The following is a 12,709-nucleotide window of genomic DNA, read 5'->3' as shown; positions in this document are numbered from 1 at the left end:
TCATTTCACAAGCTTGCAGTTGACTCACTTTACTTTTGTGTGTGATGCAACTCTTCAGACTATACGTCATGATGGACAGGAGATAAGTCATTAAACATGGTCTGTTTAGCCCTCTGAGGAACTCTCTTGTCCCATACTATGTTCCGTCCTTGATGGAAGAAGTTGGGTCCTTTTTGCACTCTGTTCAACACTTCGTTCTTGGCACTTCCGTCATTCGATATTGTACTCCCCAGATATTTCAAGGTATTCACACATTCAATCTGCTCTCCCTTGAGTGTGAAGTTACAAGTTGTATTTGTTCTGCTAACTTTCATTACCACTGTTTTGCTCTTGCTCAGATTTAACTTATAGTCTTTAAACTTGGTGTTCCTAAGATCCAGTCTCTTCTGAACACCTCTCTCAATTTCTCCCCAAATTGCAACATCATCAGCAAAAACAAATGCATTAAGAACTTCCTCATCTATTCCTTTGAGTTCCATTATAATAGTATCCATGAGTGAAATTAAGAGCGATAGAGAAAGAGAACTCCCTTGTTGGACACCTGTTCTTGGTTTAAACCATTGAGATCTTCCATCACCTACTTGCACAGTACTTCCACAACCATCATACATCTGAACTTTTTAAATTAGTGCTTCCTGGGATGTTATTTTTTTCTAAACATTTCCATATTTTTCCTCTCACCCTGTCTTTTTTTTTTTTTTCTGAATCCAAAAACACTATTTTCGAGTCTCTTTCTTATTCCCAAAAAATTTCCATTAACTGTCTGACTGAAAAAATTAGGTCTGTGGTTGCTCTATTTCTTCTAAATCCATACTAACTTCCTATATTTATATGACTAAATAATTTGAAAAAATTCTGTTTAGGCCTCCATTTAAGTCATTGCCCTTTTTGAAGTTTTAATTAAGCAGTTTTGCATGCCTTTCTGCAGAACTCAATGGAAATTCAGTTGAACTCTTCTATAATAATCTGGCACAGATGAGCTTTGTTTTGTATAGTATGCTTGTACACTTGTTTACTTAAATACCTGAAGAAAAAAAAAGTCCTGTGGTGTTAAGACGGGGATCTAGTGGGCCATTCAGTAGGGTTCTGATATCCAGCCCACATGTTTGAAAACCACTCGTCAAGCCATTCTTGTACAGCCATACCATAATGTGGTGGAACTTCGTCTTGCTTCCACCGCAAGTGTTTAGAGACACCCCTTGCCAGTAAGAGTGGACCAACATCGTTTCGCAGCAGTACAGGTACTTTTCTCCTGTTATATTCTGATATTTAAAAAAAAAAAAAAAAAAAAAAAAGGCCCTTTAAAGACCTGGTATGTCACTCCAGCCTATACCATTACTTCCTGTAATACGTAATTATGCTGAATGGTAACATTTGGGTTTGCCAGTAGGTACAGTTGTGTCTATTAACAGACCCCGACACTTGAAATTTGGCCTTATCAAACCAAACAGGATCAGGATCATCTTCCAGCATCTGCAGCCAAGTATCAGCAAATTGAAGGGCAAAGTTTTTTTATATTCTTTTTTTTTTATTATTTTGAAAGCGCCAATCAAAATCATCTTCGTTTAGTGCAGCCTTAGTCTGTGTAAGGGTACAATTTCAAGTCAATATGATGTCCTGAATACAGGTTCACTTGATATTTAACATGGTAGCTGACATTGCAACTTCGATTTATGTGGGGATCAAGCTAATTTCTCAGCCAGACATTCTTGATTCTGTTGTGTACAAATTAATTTGAGATGCCCTTGCTTCTTAGGATAACAAACGCTTCCTGTTTCAGTGAGCAGCATGTTTATCTGAATTAAGGTTTTGAATGTACAGAATGAAAAACATTGACCCTCAGAAGTCTTTGGAACCTCCAGATACAATAAATATTGATTTTCATGCTGATGGCAAAAAACAAAACAAAAAGTATATTGCATTGTTCATATTTCTGTTAACACAAAACCTTTACATCATTTGAGACGTAACAAGGAATTAGTCTGTACCTCGTATATCTGTTTTCTGTTATTTCATTTTCAATTTGTAATTATTTTCATCAAAATAGTGGTTTTTTGTGTGCATTAACATGCTATTTTTATTCTAAAATTCTTCTTGAAATGTTCTATCAGTACTTTTGCTCTCCCTCCAGAGATACAAGATTATAACTTAACATTGACAATTTGTTTAGAGCTAAATGTATTTTCTGAACTTGTTGACAAAACTTGCCTCTAGTCAGTACTTAACAGAGACTATTTCTTTTACAGTGTGAACCTACCCTGCTGCCAGAACCTAACCACGTGATGCTCAATCACTTGTATGCACTATCCATCAAAGATGGAGTCATGGTTCTGAGTGCTACACATCGGTACCGCAAGAAGTATGTGACAACACTTCTGTACAAACCCATATAGCAGTACCATCGCCACAGATAGAGGTGTCTTCGGTGCTGAGAGAATAAACTCTGTCATTGTGCGATGGTGTTCCGTGTAGAAGAGGAACTGAGGCAAGAGTTTTCATCAGCACCACCTAAAATACAGCCACCCAGTGAGGAGGAGAATGGAACATAGTGAATCAGCTGCTTACCAATGACTTATATTTCTTGGACATGGAGGAAGTTGTATTTTTCTTCAGTGTTTTCCCTTTTCATCACCTTGACTATGACAACACTTACCAGATTTATATACTATAACAGGTTGGACTGTAGCTCCATAGACAGTTTGGTACTCAGTGTAGAATGATTTTAAACTGCCATAAATTATTGTTAACAGTAGCTTTAGAGTATGGGGGTTTGTTCTCAATATCCTGAAACAAAATTTGGGGTTGTGTTCCTCCTGAAATGAAAACCTGCACCATATTTATGTGTCAATCAAGCCTGCTGTTTCTCAGCTTGCCCTGTACATTTATTCTGTCTTGATAAGCTTTCTGTAGTCTCTTGGTTGTACGAGGTCTGTTACTTTCAAGGACTCTCTTTGAGAGATCAGATCTACAGAACTGTGTGTGTTAAGCATCAGATGTTGTCATTGGAAAATCTCTAAAGAGAACTGCTTCAATTCCTCTTGCATTCCCTCCAAAAATGTGCAAGAGGAAGCAGAAGTGTCGTTTAAGCCTTGATTAAATTCAGTCTTGTTTGTGCACATCTGATAAAAGGATTTCAATTCAGTATAATGGAGCCACATTATAAATTTGGTAGTTGACTTCTAAATTTCATCAGGGAAACTATAAACCATCCATTAATTATTAATTGATTATATTCTATTGGTTCCACCTTTTCAATGCAAAATGTTCTGTAATGCGAGTTACATTACACCTTCACCACCGCAAGAAGCACTTCAACACCAGCTTCAACGGCATCATCAAATTTTAATGATTCGTACTCTGTGTGAAATTGCATTCCACAAATGTTATTTATCATAACGTTGATTGAATTCATTTCTCTTCATCATCAAGAATAATTACCTAAAAACATTTTAACGAGTTTCAAGTGCCCCATTGTAATGTATTATACGCACGGCCAACCTCACAGACAATTTTAATCTTTTTAATTGATCAGCTTATTCCATGCATGTTGTATGTTATGTGCTTGTACATTGTTTTTGGACTTTTTAATGCCGAGTATAATTTGTGCCGTTGGCTGATGATGACCCAGATCTGGAGTCGAAACTAGTACCATGTATAAACAACTTGTAATGTACCTCGCATTACAGAACACTTTGTATTGGAAAGGTGGAACCAATAGAATATAATTAATTTTTAATGTAATCTCAATTCAGTACAGACCAATCAATATGAAATTTATGTCCCATAATTATTAATTGGTAAAGGTTTGTATCTCAAACTCTGATTTGAAAATTGTTTTTATTCTTGGTTACACTGGAATATAGCGCAGGTTTTGTTGCAGCATCAGGTGGATGTATGCTTCACTTAATGTCACCACATATTTCCATTTTTCAGTGGTCAAATAGAGTTTGCTGCTGTTTGTATTCTCATTTTCTATGGAAGAAGACAGTAGCTTCTCGACATGACTCATAGGCTGGTTGTCCACTGGAGCCGAATTTGTGCAAACTGTGAACATCCAAATTCCAATTCATTGGGATTCAGAGGGGTTATCCACTGGAGTCCGATTTATGTAAACTGCCAAAATCCAAATACCAGCTCGTCAGAATTCAGACAAGACTACTGCATGCAGTACAAAAGGAGACCGAATCTGTTTCGTTCAGATCTTGGTTTGGTGAACATACTCATTATATGTTTTGGGACAATCCGTATTTGGTATATAATTTCGTGTGGCTATTTCTAGCCGAGTGCAGCTCTTGTAAGGCAGACCCTCCGATGAGGGTGGGCGGCATCTGCCATGTGTAGGTAACTGCGTGTTATTGTGGTGGAAGATAGTGTTATGTGTGGTGTGTGAGTTGCAGGGATGTTGGGGACAGCACAAACACCCAGCCCTCGGACCATTGGAATTAACCAATGAAGGTTAAAATCCCCGACCCGGCCGGGAATCGAACCCGGGACCCTCCGAACCGAAGGCCAGTACGCTGACCATTCAGCCAACGAGTCGGACTCCGTATTTGGTACAGAGAAGACTCCATCAAAATAATGAGAATGCTGGTTTAACTCTATTTTTAAAATATCAGTCGTGCAAGTTATATCCAGAGTTGATAAGTGACGAAAGGCAGTTCTGTGATTTCTTACAAGTATTCCAGTATATTTTGCAATCAGTTTTCCCAGCATTCATAAAGGCATCCAATTTCCATGACACTTCAACACCACCTGGAACTCCTCAGCATTGCTCTCTGGTAGGATTATAGTAATTTATTGCAGTTAAGCTGTGTTATGTTTAGTATGTTGATTATTATTACAGTGGAACCTCAGTTCTGTTTCTAGAGGAACTGCGGAAAAAACATAAAACACAAGAAGACGGAAAATCCAGGTACGAATTAAAACTATCAACTAATTGGCTAAACATCATGAAAATGAAATATGTATAATTATAATCTTACAAACACTCCGAAACCAAAACAAACTATAGCCCCAATGGGCCTTCACCTGTCAAGCAACTGCTGCTCAGCCCGAAGGTCTGCAGATTACGAGGTGATGCATGGTCAGTGTAACGAATTCTCTCTGCAGTCATTCCTGGCTCTCTAGGCCGGGGTCACCATCTCGCCGTTAAATAGCTCCTCAATTAAAGGTAATCACCTAGGCTGAGTAGACCTGAAACCAGCCCTGACCTGACTGGGAATCAAACCCAGGCCCTCTGGGTGAGAAGCAGGCAAGTTAGACCATGGGGCCGGCTTTAAACATTAATTACCGATACGCGAGTTTTTCCATGCATGTTTTATGTTATGTGCTTGTACATTGTTTTTGGACTTTTTAATGCCGAGCATAATTTGTGCCGTTGACTGATGATGACCCAGATCTGGGGTCGAAACTTTACATTCAGTTTTACCGGGGAAACTTCGGCAGTTTCCCATGAAAACTTCTTTCAGTTCAGCAACTTTGATCAGCCAAACTCTTCGAAAAATCTATCGCCAAGCCAAACAACAATCGACCAAAAGTAGTTTATAATTCTCTAATGTACACAATCTTCCATTCTCAAAAGTTCTCAAATGCATTATATTCAATTTTGCCCATCACTAATCACAATGAAATTGGAAAGAGAAAAAACATCATCAAAACTTAAGAAATTACGGTTATACATGACCTTGAGCTCAGCTGGAAAGCGCTCTCACTGTATTAGTCAGTACGAGTGGGAAATGTGCCGTTTTTATGACATTTTAATACAAAAACATAAAATTCCCAGTCGTATATTAGGACCAAAACAGTAATAAGCAATCCGAAAACCTCCCATGGTCATGTATGTAAGGTGCAACACGTTAATATCAAAATACTAGAAGGAGCAGTTTCGATTCCTAACTAAAAGCCCAGTGACTATACAGTGCTCTGAGGAAAGTGCCTGAAACCTGTTCGGCAATATAGTCAAAAAAAGTAAAAAATAAATAAATAAAAATAAAACATCTAAACCTGAACACAATGTAGACGTTTTAAAAGTACAAACATTTAGCGAAACTCTTTCTGTCTTCAAGTGCAGCTGTTAAAATGTGTTCTGTCTCCTTCCAGTTGATGTGGCCATTCTCTGCTTTATGATTTCTGAGAATTCTCTAAACGATACAACCCAAATGTGATGCTAAGATGGTCCCTTTTGCAAGCTCACTGCATATTACTTTTCCAGTACAGTAACTGTACTTGCTTTAATTATCGCAATGATGGGATGTTAACGCTAGGATCCATAGGTATGCCGTAGCCGTCCTTTTGTGAGATAGGGTTTATTGAAAAACTCTTGATCAAGGATTTGCTGTTGATGAGAAGGAAATGTCTGGGCGGTTGATCCTGGAAATTGTTTCATCGAGGAACGGATAAGGCAGGATTTTTACAATGTGATTTAAATAAGATACTCGCGGGACTACGTAATCTGGGAAAACATAGTTTTCAGGAACGGGTAATCAAGGTTCCACTGTGTTGTTGTTGTTGTTGTTGTTATTATTATCATCTCTTAGTTCAAATTGATGTGACAGATCCCATCCTGGTGGGACTGATCGCAGTTTGGTTAAAATAATTGGGTGGTCTCTGCTACCATGTGCAGGCATTTTAATTCATTGTCGTCTGGCAGCTTGTTCGTCAGTTTCGACCTTCCATTTTACTTTAGGCAGAGTAGACTGAATCTTTCTTGGGTATCTATGGGTAAGTTTCGATAATTTTGTCGGGTAAACACCATATGTGTCACCAGAGATCTTTTACATGCCAACATCGTACGACATGGAATGTTGAATGGACTTTTTTCCGTCCTACAAAAATCTGACTTACTCTACCACTGATCCACAGAGTGAGCTCACATTTGGAATGTCATTAGCTAAAGGTTCACTGACATAAGTTGCAATGGAAGACCTCCAATGCCGTTACTCTGAATGGGATCGTTTGCAGCCTTTCGAATGTATTCAGGCATTTGCAGTTCTCATGAATTCAGCTTGTTAATGACCAGGTATGTTATTTATTCTTCCTCAAATGATGTATGAGTTTAGTGCCGGGAGGTGTCAGAGGACTTCAGCTCGCCAGGTGCAGGTCTTTTGATTTGACGCCCATAGGCGACCTGTGTGTCCTGATGAGGATGAAATTATGATGAAGACGACACGTACACCCAGCCCCCATGCCAGCTAAATTAACCAATGATGGTTAAAATTCCAGACCCTGCTGGGAATCGAACCCGGGACCCCTGTGACCAAAGGCCAGCACACTAACCATTTAGCCATGGAGCCGGACTTCTTCAAATGACTGAGGTTGCCAAACTGACAAAGAATATCATACAATATAAATTTAGTACCTTATCTAATTACAATACAGAATAAAAATCAGTAATTCTATTGATAATGCAGAGAAAACAATACTTAGTCACAAAGAAGCAGCAGATACTTTAATTGATTTAATTAAGTGGATGGAGCGTAGAGGCGATGCCTCAAGATCAATATAGAGGCTTTTAATGTTTGTATGCCCCAGCTCACAAGGGTCTCATTCAACACACTAGTTTATAATGCCTGTTGATAATACTGTACTGGAATACAGCAAGTTATAATAGTATGATATTTGTAACATGGCAGATATGGTATAATAGTAAAACTTCTAAGCTATGTTGCCAGATTGAATTAGCTGATTTAAGACTTACTGTTCTTGTGCACTGATCAACAACACAAACGTGTATTGTTTTAATTAACAAATAATCATCATTGAAAAGTACAATAATTGTGCCGCCTTGGTCCCAAAATATAGCGGACACAAGTAACAGACACCTCAGGAAAACAGCAGAATAAAACCACAAGATGAAAAAGTAAAGGACGGGTAACTTACCTCAAGAAGGCCAGGGTGTCCAGTATTAGAAGAAATGTGGTTCAAGATACTCCCAGGTACGGATTAATTATCAAAAGTTTAAAAAAAAAAAAAAGAAAAAAGAATACACCTCTTTAAGGTTAATTAAATGTATTTAACTTTGAAATGAAAGAAACAGATATCAACAAATATTTTAAGGTCATCCTCACCTAAAATATTAAGAAAAATATATAAAATAACAGTTCACTAAAATAGAAATAAAATTAACAACCTAAGAAACTAAAATCTAATTAAAACGCGGTCGGCCAACGCAAAAAAAAAAAAGGAAATGGTAGAAACATTAAACCTATTACAATTAAAATATCTTAAGATATGATTTTTAGTAAATCATTAAGTTCTTTCTTTTTAACAAAAGTTCGTAGACCAAAAGGGGAAAATTCAGGTTTTTTTGTTAAATTTTTATGGTATTCAGGACATTCCAGTGAGCTTCTGCAAGCATCATTTCGTCATCATCCACAATATTGAGTTTACATCAGGTACATTAAAACTCTAATAAACGTGGAAAATATTAACACGAAGGAGAGAAGGAAAATGCTCAAATATCTCTTAGAAGGAAAGAATCAACACAGAATGCTCCACAAATACCAAGGTCTTTCACAGAAAATTTCCCACGCCAACTTGTTCAATAAACAGTCATCATCAACATCACTATGGTAACCCCAAAAACGAACAACTGAACCACGAACCCTGAAACAATACCCAACAGCAAGAAAACTTACATTCAAACAATAGAGAATCTAGCAGATCCCATTACACAAAAGAATCACAAGGTTAATTAAAATAAAATGAAAAGGGTAACAGAAAACTAATATAATTAAATGGGATCCGATTTTATTATTTAAAAAAATCTTGTGGAAACCCACATGGTAGTGAAAACTGCCTCTAACATAATTTTACAGTCAATTAGATATTATGCAATAGTTCAGAATCCTGTGATAAAAATAATAATAATGTGATTAACTAAACTCCGTAGATAAGGAAACGGTTTGACCAAATAACAATAAGAATCTATATGATTATAAAAGGAAGTGTTTGTTTGTTTATCTGTCTGTGTGTGTGTCTGTGCACGATGCCCAGCAAAATCTACAGTATGCAGAGATCTGAAATTTTGAACATAGGTAGATGGAAAGGGGTCCGAATGCACCTCGAAGCCAGAATTTTCATTTTCGCTTTTGTTGGTGAGTTATGAACAAAAAACCATCGGAAAACGTGCATTGGGATATGACAATCCAACGTGCTGTCACCAAGATTAAATGCATAGAGTCACTGTCGCTAGGCAACGTACATAAGATAGGTAGAGAACACAGTATGACGCTGTTGATGGTGATTCGTCCGTCGGATCGGGACATAAAGTCTTGAGCTATTCGAGAGGAGTGGGGTATGTGCCGGCGCCGGGTTTCATCCTCTTCATTCTTACTATCATATATTATGTCATTCATTTCATCTCATTAACTCATCTGATTAGGTTGACGTCATGAAAGTCATCCGGTCGTAAAAATTCCGTACGAAGATTCATCTCACTTCATACCCAAACGCCGTAGAGAAAGGAAACAAGGTTGGACACTTACACATTTAGAGGAAACATATATGACACAAGAGACGATAATAATAAACAAGGAATAATACATACATCAGTCAGGATGCCATTGTAAATCCGTGAATAGGAAGCCATTTTCCTTCAATCCATGATGTTTATCTGTCTGTCTGTCTGTCTGTCTGTGTTCATGTGTGCAATGCCCAGCCAAATCCATGGCAAACCGAGATCTAAAATGTTTGTCATAGGTGGGCACAGGTTTTCACTTAAGACGCATGGCTGTGTCTGAGAGCAATTCTTGCACCAAGACATGAAGCTGTCAACGTCATTAACAAGCAACACTCACAAGAATTATCCGGTTTCTTATAAATTGAAACGTCTATCAACACGACATGTTATACAGATGAGGCTGTCAACTACACAACAGGGATTTTGAACAATTTGGAATCACTTGGAGTGCCGTTGAACATCTTGGGGTGGACGATTGTGGCACTGATTATCCTTCTCAGGAATATGAATCCTTCCCTCTGCAATGAACACGGCCTGAAACTGATGACGAATATTATTGAAGCCACCATCATGACTGAGCATGCCACAGGCGAAGTAGTATTCCTCGAACTGTAAGTCCATTGAGTAGGAAGCCATTTTCGGCCCGCGACACGAGGAGCCATCAGCCCGTAATATTCGGAAGTGTTTGTGTGTATGTGTGCGAAACCCAGTCAAATCTATGACACACAGAGATCTGAAATTTTGACATAGGACAATCGCTTTAAAATTGTAGGACTTCATCTTTGAAAACGGTGCTTTTGCCATTGTCAACTGCACGTGGATTGTTCAGGAGTTCGAAAGGCAAACACAATACAGTATACATCTTACCTCCAAATGGAAGGACATTAATATAGTTTATTCCGAAGCTCTAATGAAACAATATATTTTGTATTATACAACATGGTCTTTTACATGGTTTTAATATTATTTGTACCATCCATCAACCCGGTATCTTAAGCATTGAAAGTAACAATATAATAAAAATAAAATAATGTATTTCATGCAATTTACGTCAAAAAGATGTGAGTTAATAAATATAATGCTTTACTTTGCTTTTAAATAAAGAGTTTAGAAACATCTAACGGTTGAAATACTAAACGCGGGCAAAGCAGCGGGCACATGCTAGTAACACATAATTGGTAAGAATAACTTACATTCCAAAAAGATAAAAGGAGAAGCCCAACAAATTTTTACGCGAGTTGAATAAGGATGTTATTTTCAGAAATTTGCGAAACAATCCAGAGGGATGACCACATGAAGCTGATGTCTTCGTTCAGAAAGATTTTTGAAGTACATGACGAAAGGTCCCGGAGATAAATACAGAATGTTACTTACACTTAATCCAATGTACAGTTAACATAATAATCACTCCAACAAGATACAGCCCACGCAAGCGTGGGTCTGGAAGATTATGAGGAAAATTACAATCCACAGAAATTCAATGGAAGAGATGATGAGGATGACCGAAGAAACAGTTTTAGGGTGATAACACCCTAATCAAGGTGCTCATCCTGGGTCCATTTCGGCACAAGCCATGGACACCATACACAACCTTTCTTCATAGCGGCAAAGCACACAACGGCCGGCAATCTCTGGCTGGCTGCCAGCACTCAGCATGTGACAAAGTCACAGGGAAGATAATTGATGAATAACTGGAAAATAAATTCCCAGGCGACACGAATTTCCAAGGTGGAATGCCGTATCGAAAATGTTAATGGAAGGTTAATAGAATAATTTCAGCTATAATAATACAAATTATATTAACTGACAAGTTTATTCTTTCTAGCGTATTCAAAAAATACTCCTAGATAATCTACAGTACAGGGTCTCTCTTATACACCCAGACCGAGCGCACGGTGTTTGTACTCTGCACTACAGTAGCTGCCTCAGCCCAACTTGCATTGCGCACGGCCCCACTGCATTAAGCGTGTATACAATCTTATATGCAACCTTATAAAAGATGCCGGAAGTATCATCCTTCATAATGAGGGACTTCATAAATATCATTAGGATTTTCTGCACACCAATAGCGAGAGTTATGACTGTTCACACGACCATTAAGATGAAAGCAGGCTTCATCCGCAAAGAACACAAGCTGGGCATCATTCAATGATGCAAGATACCACTCCCAATATCTTACTCTTGTGGCTGGATCAGCAGGTTTTAAACAATGGGCCCATGTAAACCTGTACGGTTTGACGTGTAACAGCTTTTTAGCTCTGTGTGCAGAAGAAACCGAAACCCCTATTTGTCATGCTAATTTGGTGACTGTTCAAGATCACCAATGTCATCTAGCTTTTCCTCTGTTGAAACTGTTTGTGTGCGCACATGTTTTTATTAAGCACTGAGCCGGTAGTTTCAAATTAATTTACAATTACATGAATCTGTACTCGTGAAGGTGGCACTTCACCAGGAAATTGCTGAACAAATGCATCGCGAACCCGATGAGCCGACTTATACTTAAAATAACTTTTACATAAGAAAATATGGTGTCACCATGTTAACGGCTGAGATTCAGACTGGCTACTGATGCTAGGTCGAACATGTGCACGCTCCTTACAAGGTCAAGATCTATACGCACACGTCCCGGGTAGCTGCTTAGGTTTTCGAGAGTAACAACGCCGTTGGACAGTCTGGGTTTATAAAAGAGACCCTGTATAACCACAATTTAGACTTAAAAAACACTTGTACAATGGTAGGTAGGCAAGTGAAAATGACAACATTCACTCATTGTTTAAAACCATAACAGCTCGAAACAATCTCAAATCAAGTTTCTGTATGCATCGCGAACCCGATGAGCCCGTATACTGAATTAACCGTTTCATAAAAAGTTATATTTCTCACTGTAGATTATGGAGTATCATAGAGTTCTGCTACTCAAAAAGCAAGAATTCCTAAACATTGCTGTAAGGGACAGAAGTAGTTCCATATCTTTCAAACAATGCATATGAATCATTATCTTAAAAATAGGTATATTTTATCACAGCACTACGACCAGTGGAAGATCTCTCATAGAGAGAGTGAATACTTGGCTTCAAACAATGCATTTGAGAATTCTCGGCCTCCCTCTACGAGCAGCCATTGCACAATAACAATAGATAATTATAAATAACAAAAACTATAACATGTATCATTTAATAATAGGATTAAAAATATAAACTTGTGTTGAAGGACTAACAGGATTTCCTCCTACACAGGTATTAATTGCAT

The 12,709-nt window shown here is 38.0% G+C and overlaps 1 protein-coding gene across 2 annotated transcripts in view; it reads left to right on the top strand.

The window, feature by feature from the left end:
- alc (5'-AMP-activated protein kinase subunit beta-1) overlaps positions 1-3,885 on the top strand; it is a 68,772-nt gene extending 64,887 nt beyond the window's left edge. For both annotated transcript variants that reach the window (XM_067153376.2, XM_067153375.2), the window contains exon 7: positions 2,247-3,885. In XM_067153376.2, coding sequence (XP_067009477.1) covers positions 2,247-2,393 — 147 coding nt within the window. In that variant the 3' untranslated portion in view covers positions 2,394-3,885. The remainder of the gene's footprint in view (positions 1-2,246) is intronic.
- Positions 3,886-12,709: the final 8,824 nt, after the last annotated feature.

Source organism: Anabrus simplex, chromosome 9 (genome assembly GCF_040414725.1).
Source record: "Anabrus simplex isolate iqAnaSimp1 chromosome 9, ASM4041472v1, whole genome shotgun sequence".
In the NCBI taxonomy this organism is placed as follows: Eukaryota; Metazoa; Arthropoda; class Insecta; order Orthoptera; family Tettigoniidae; genus Anabrus; species Anabrus simplex.
Note: the sequence above shows the minus strand (reverse complement) of the source record. Positions and strands in the feature narration are given on the sequence as shown.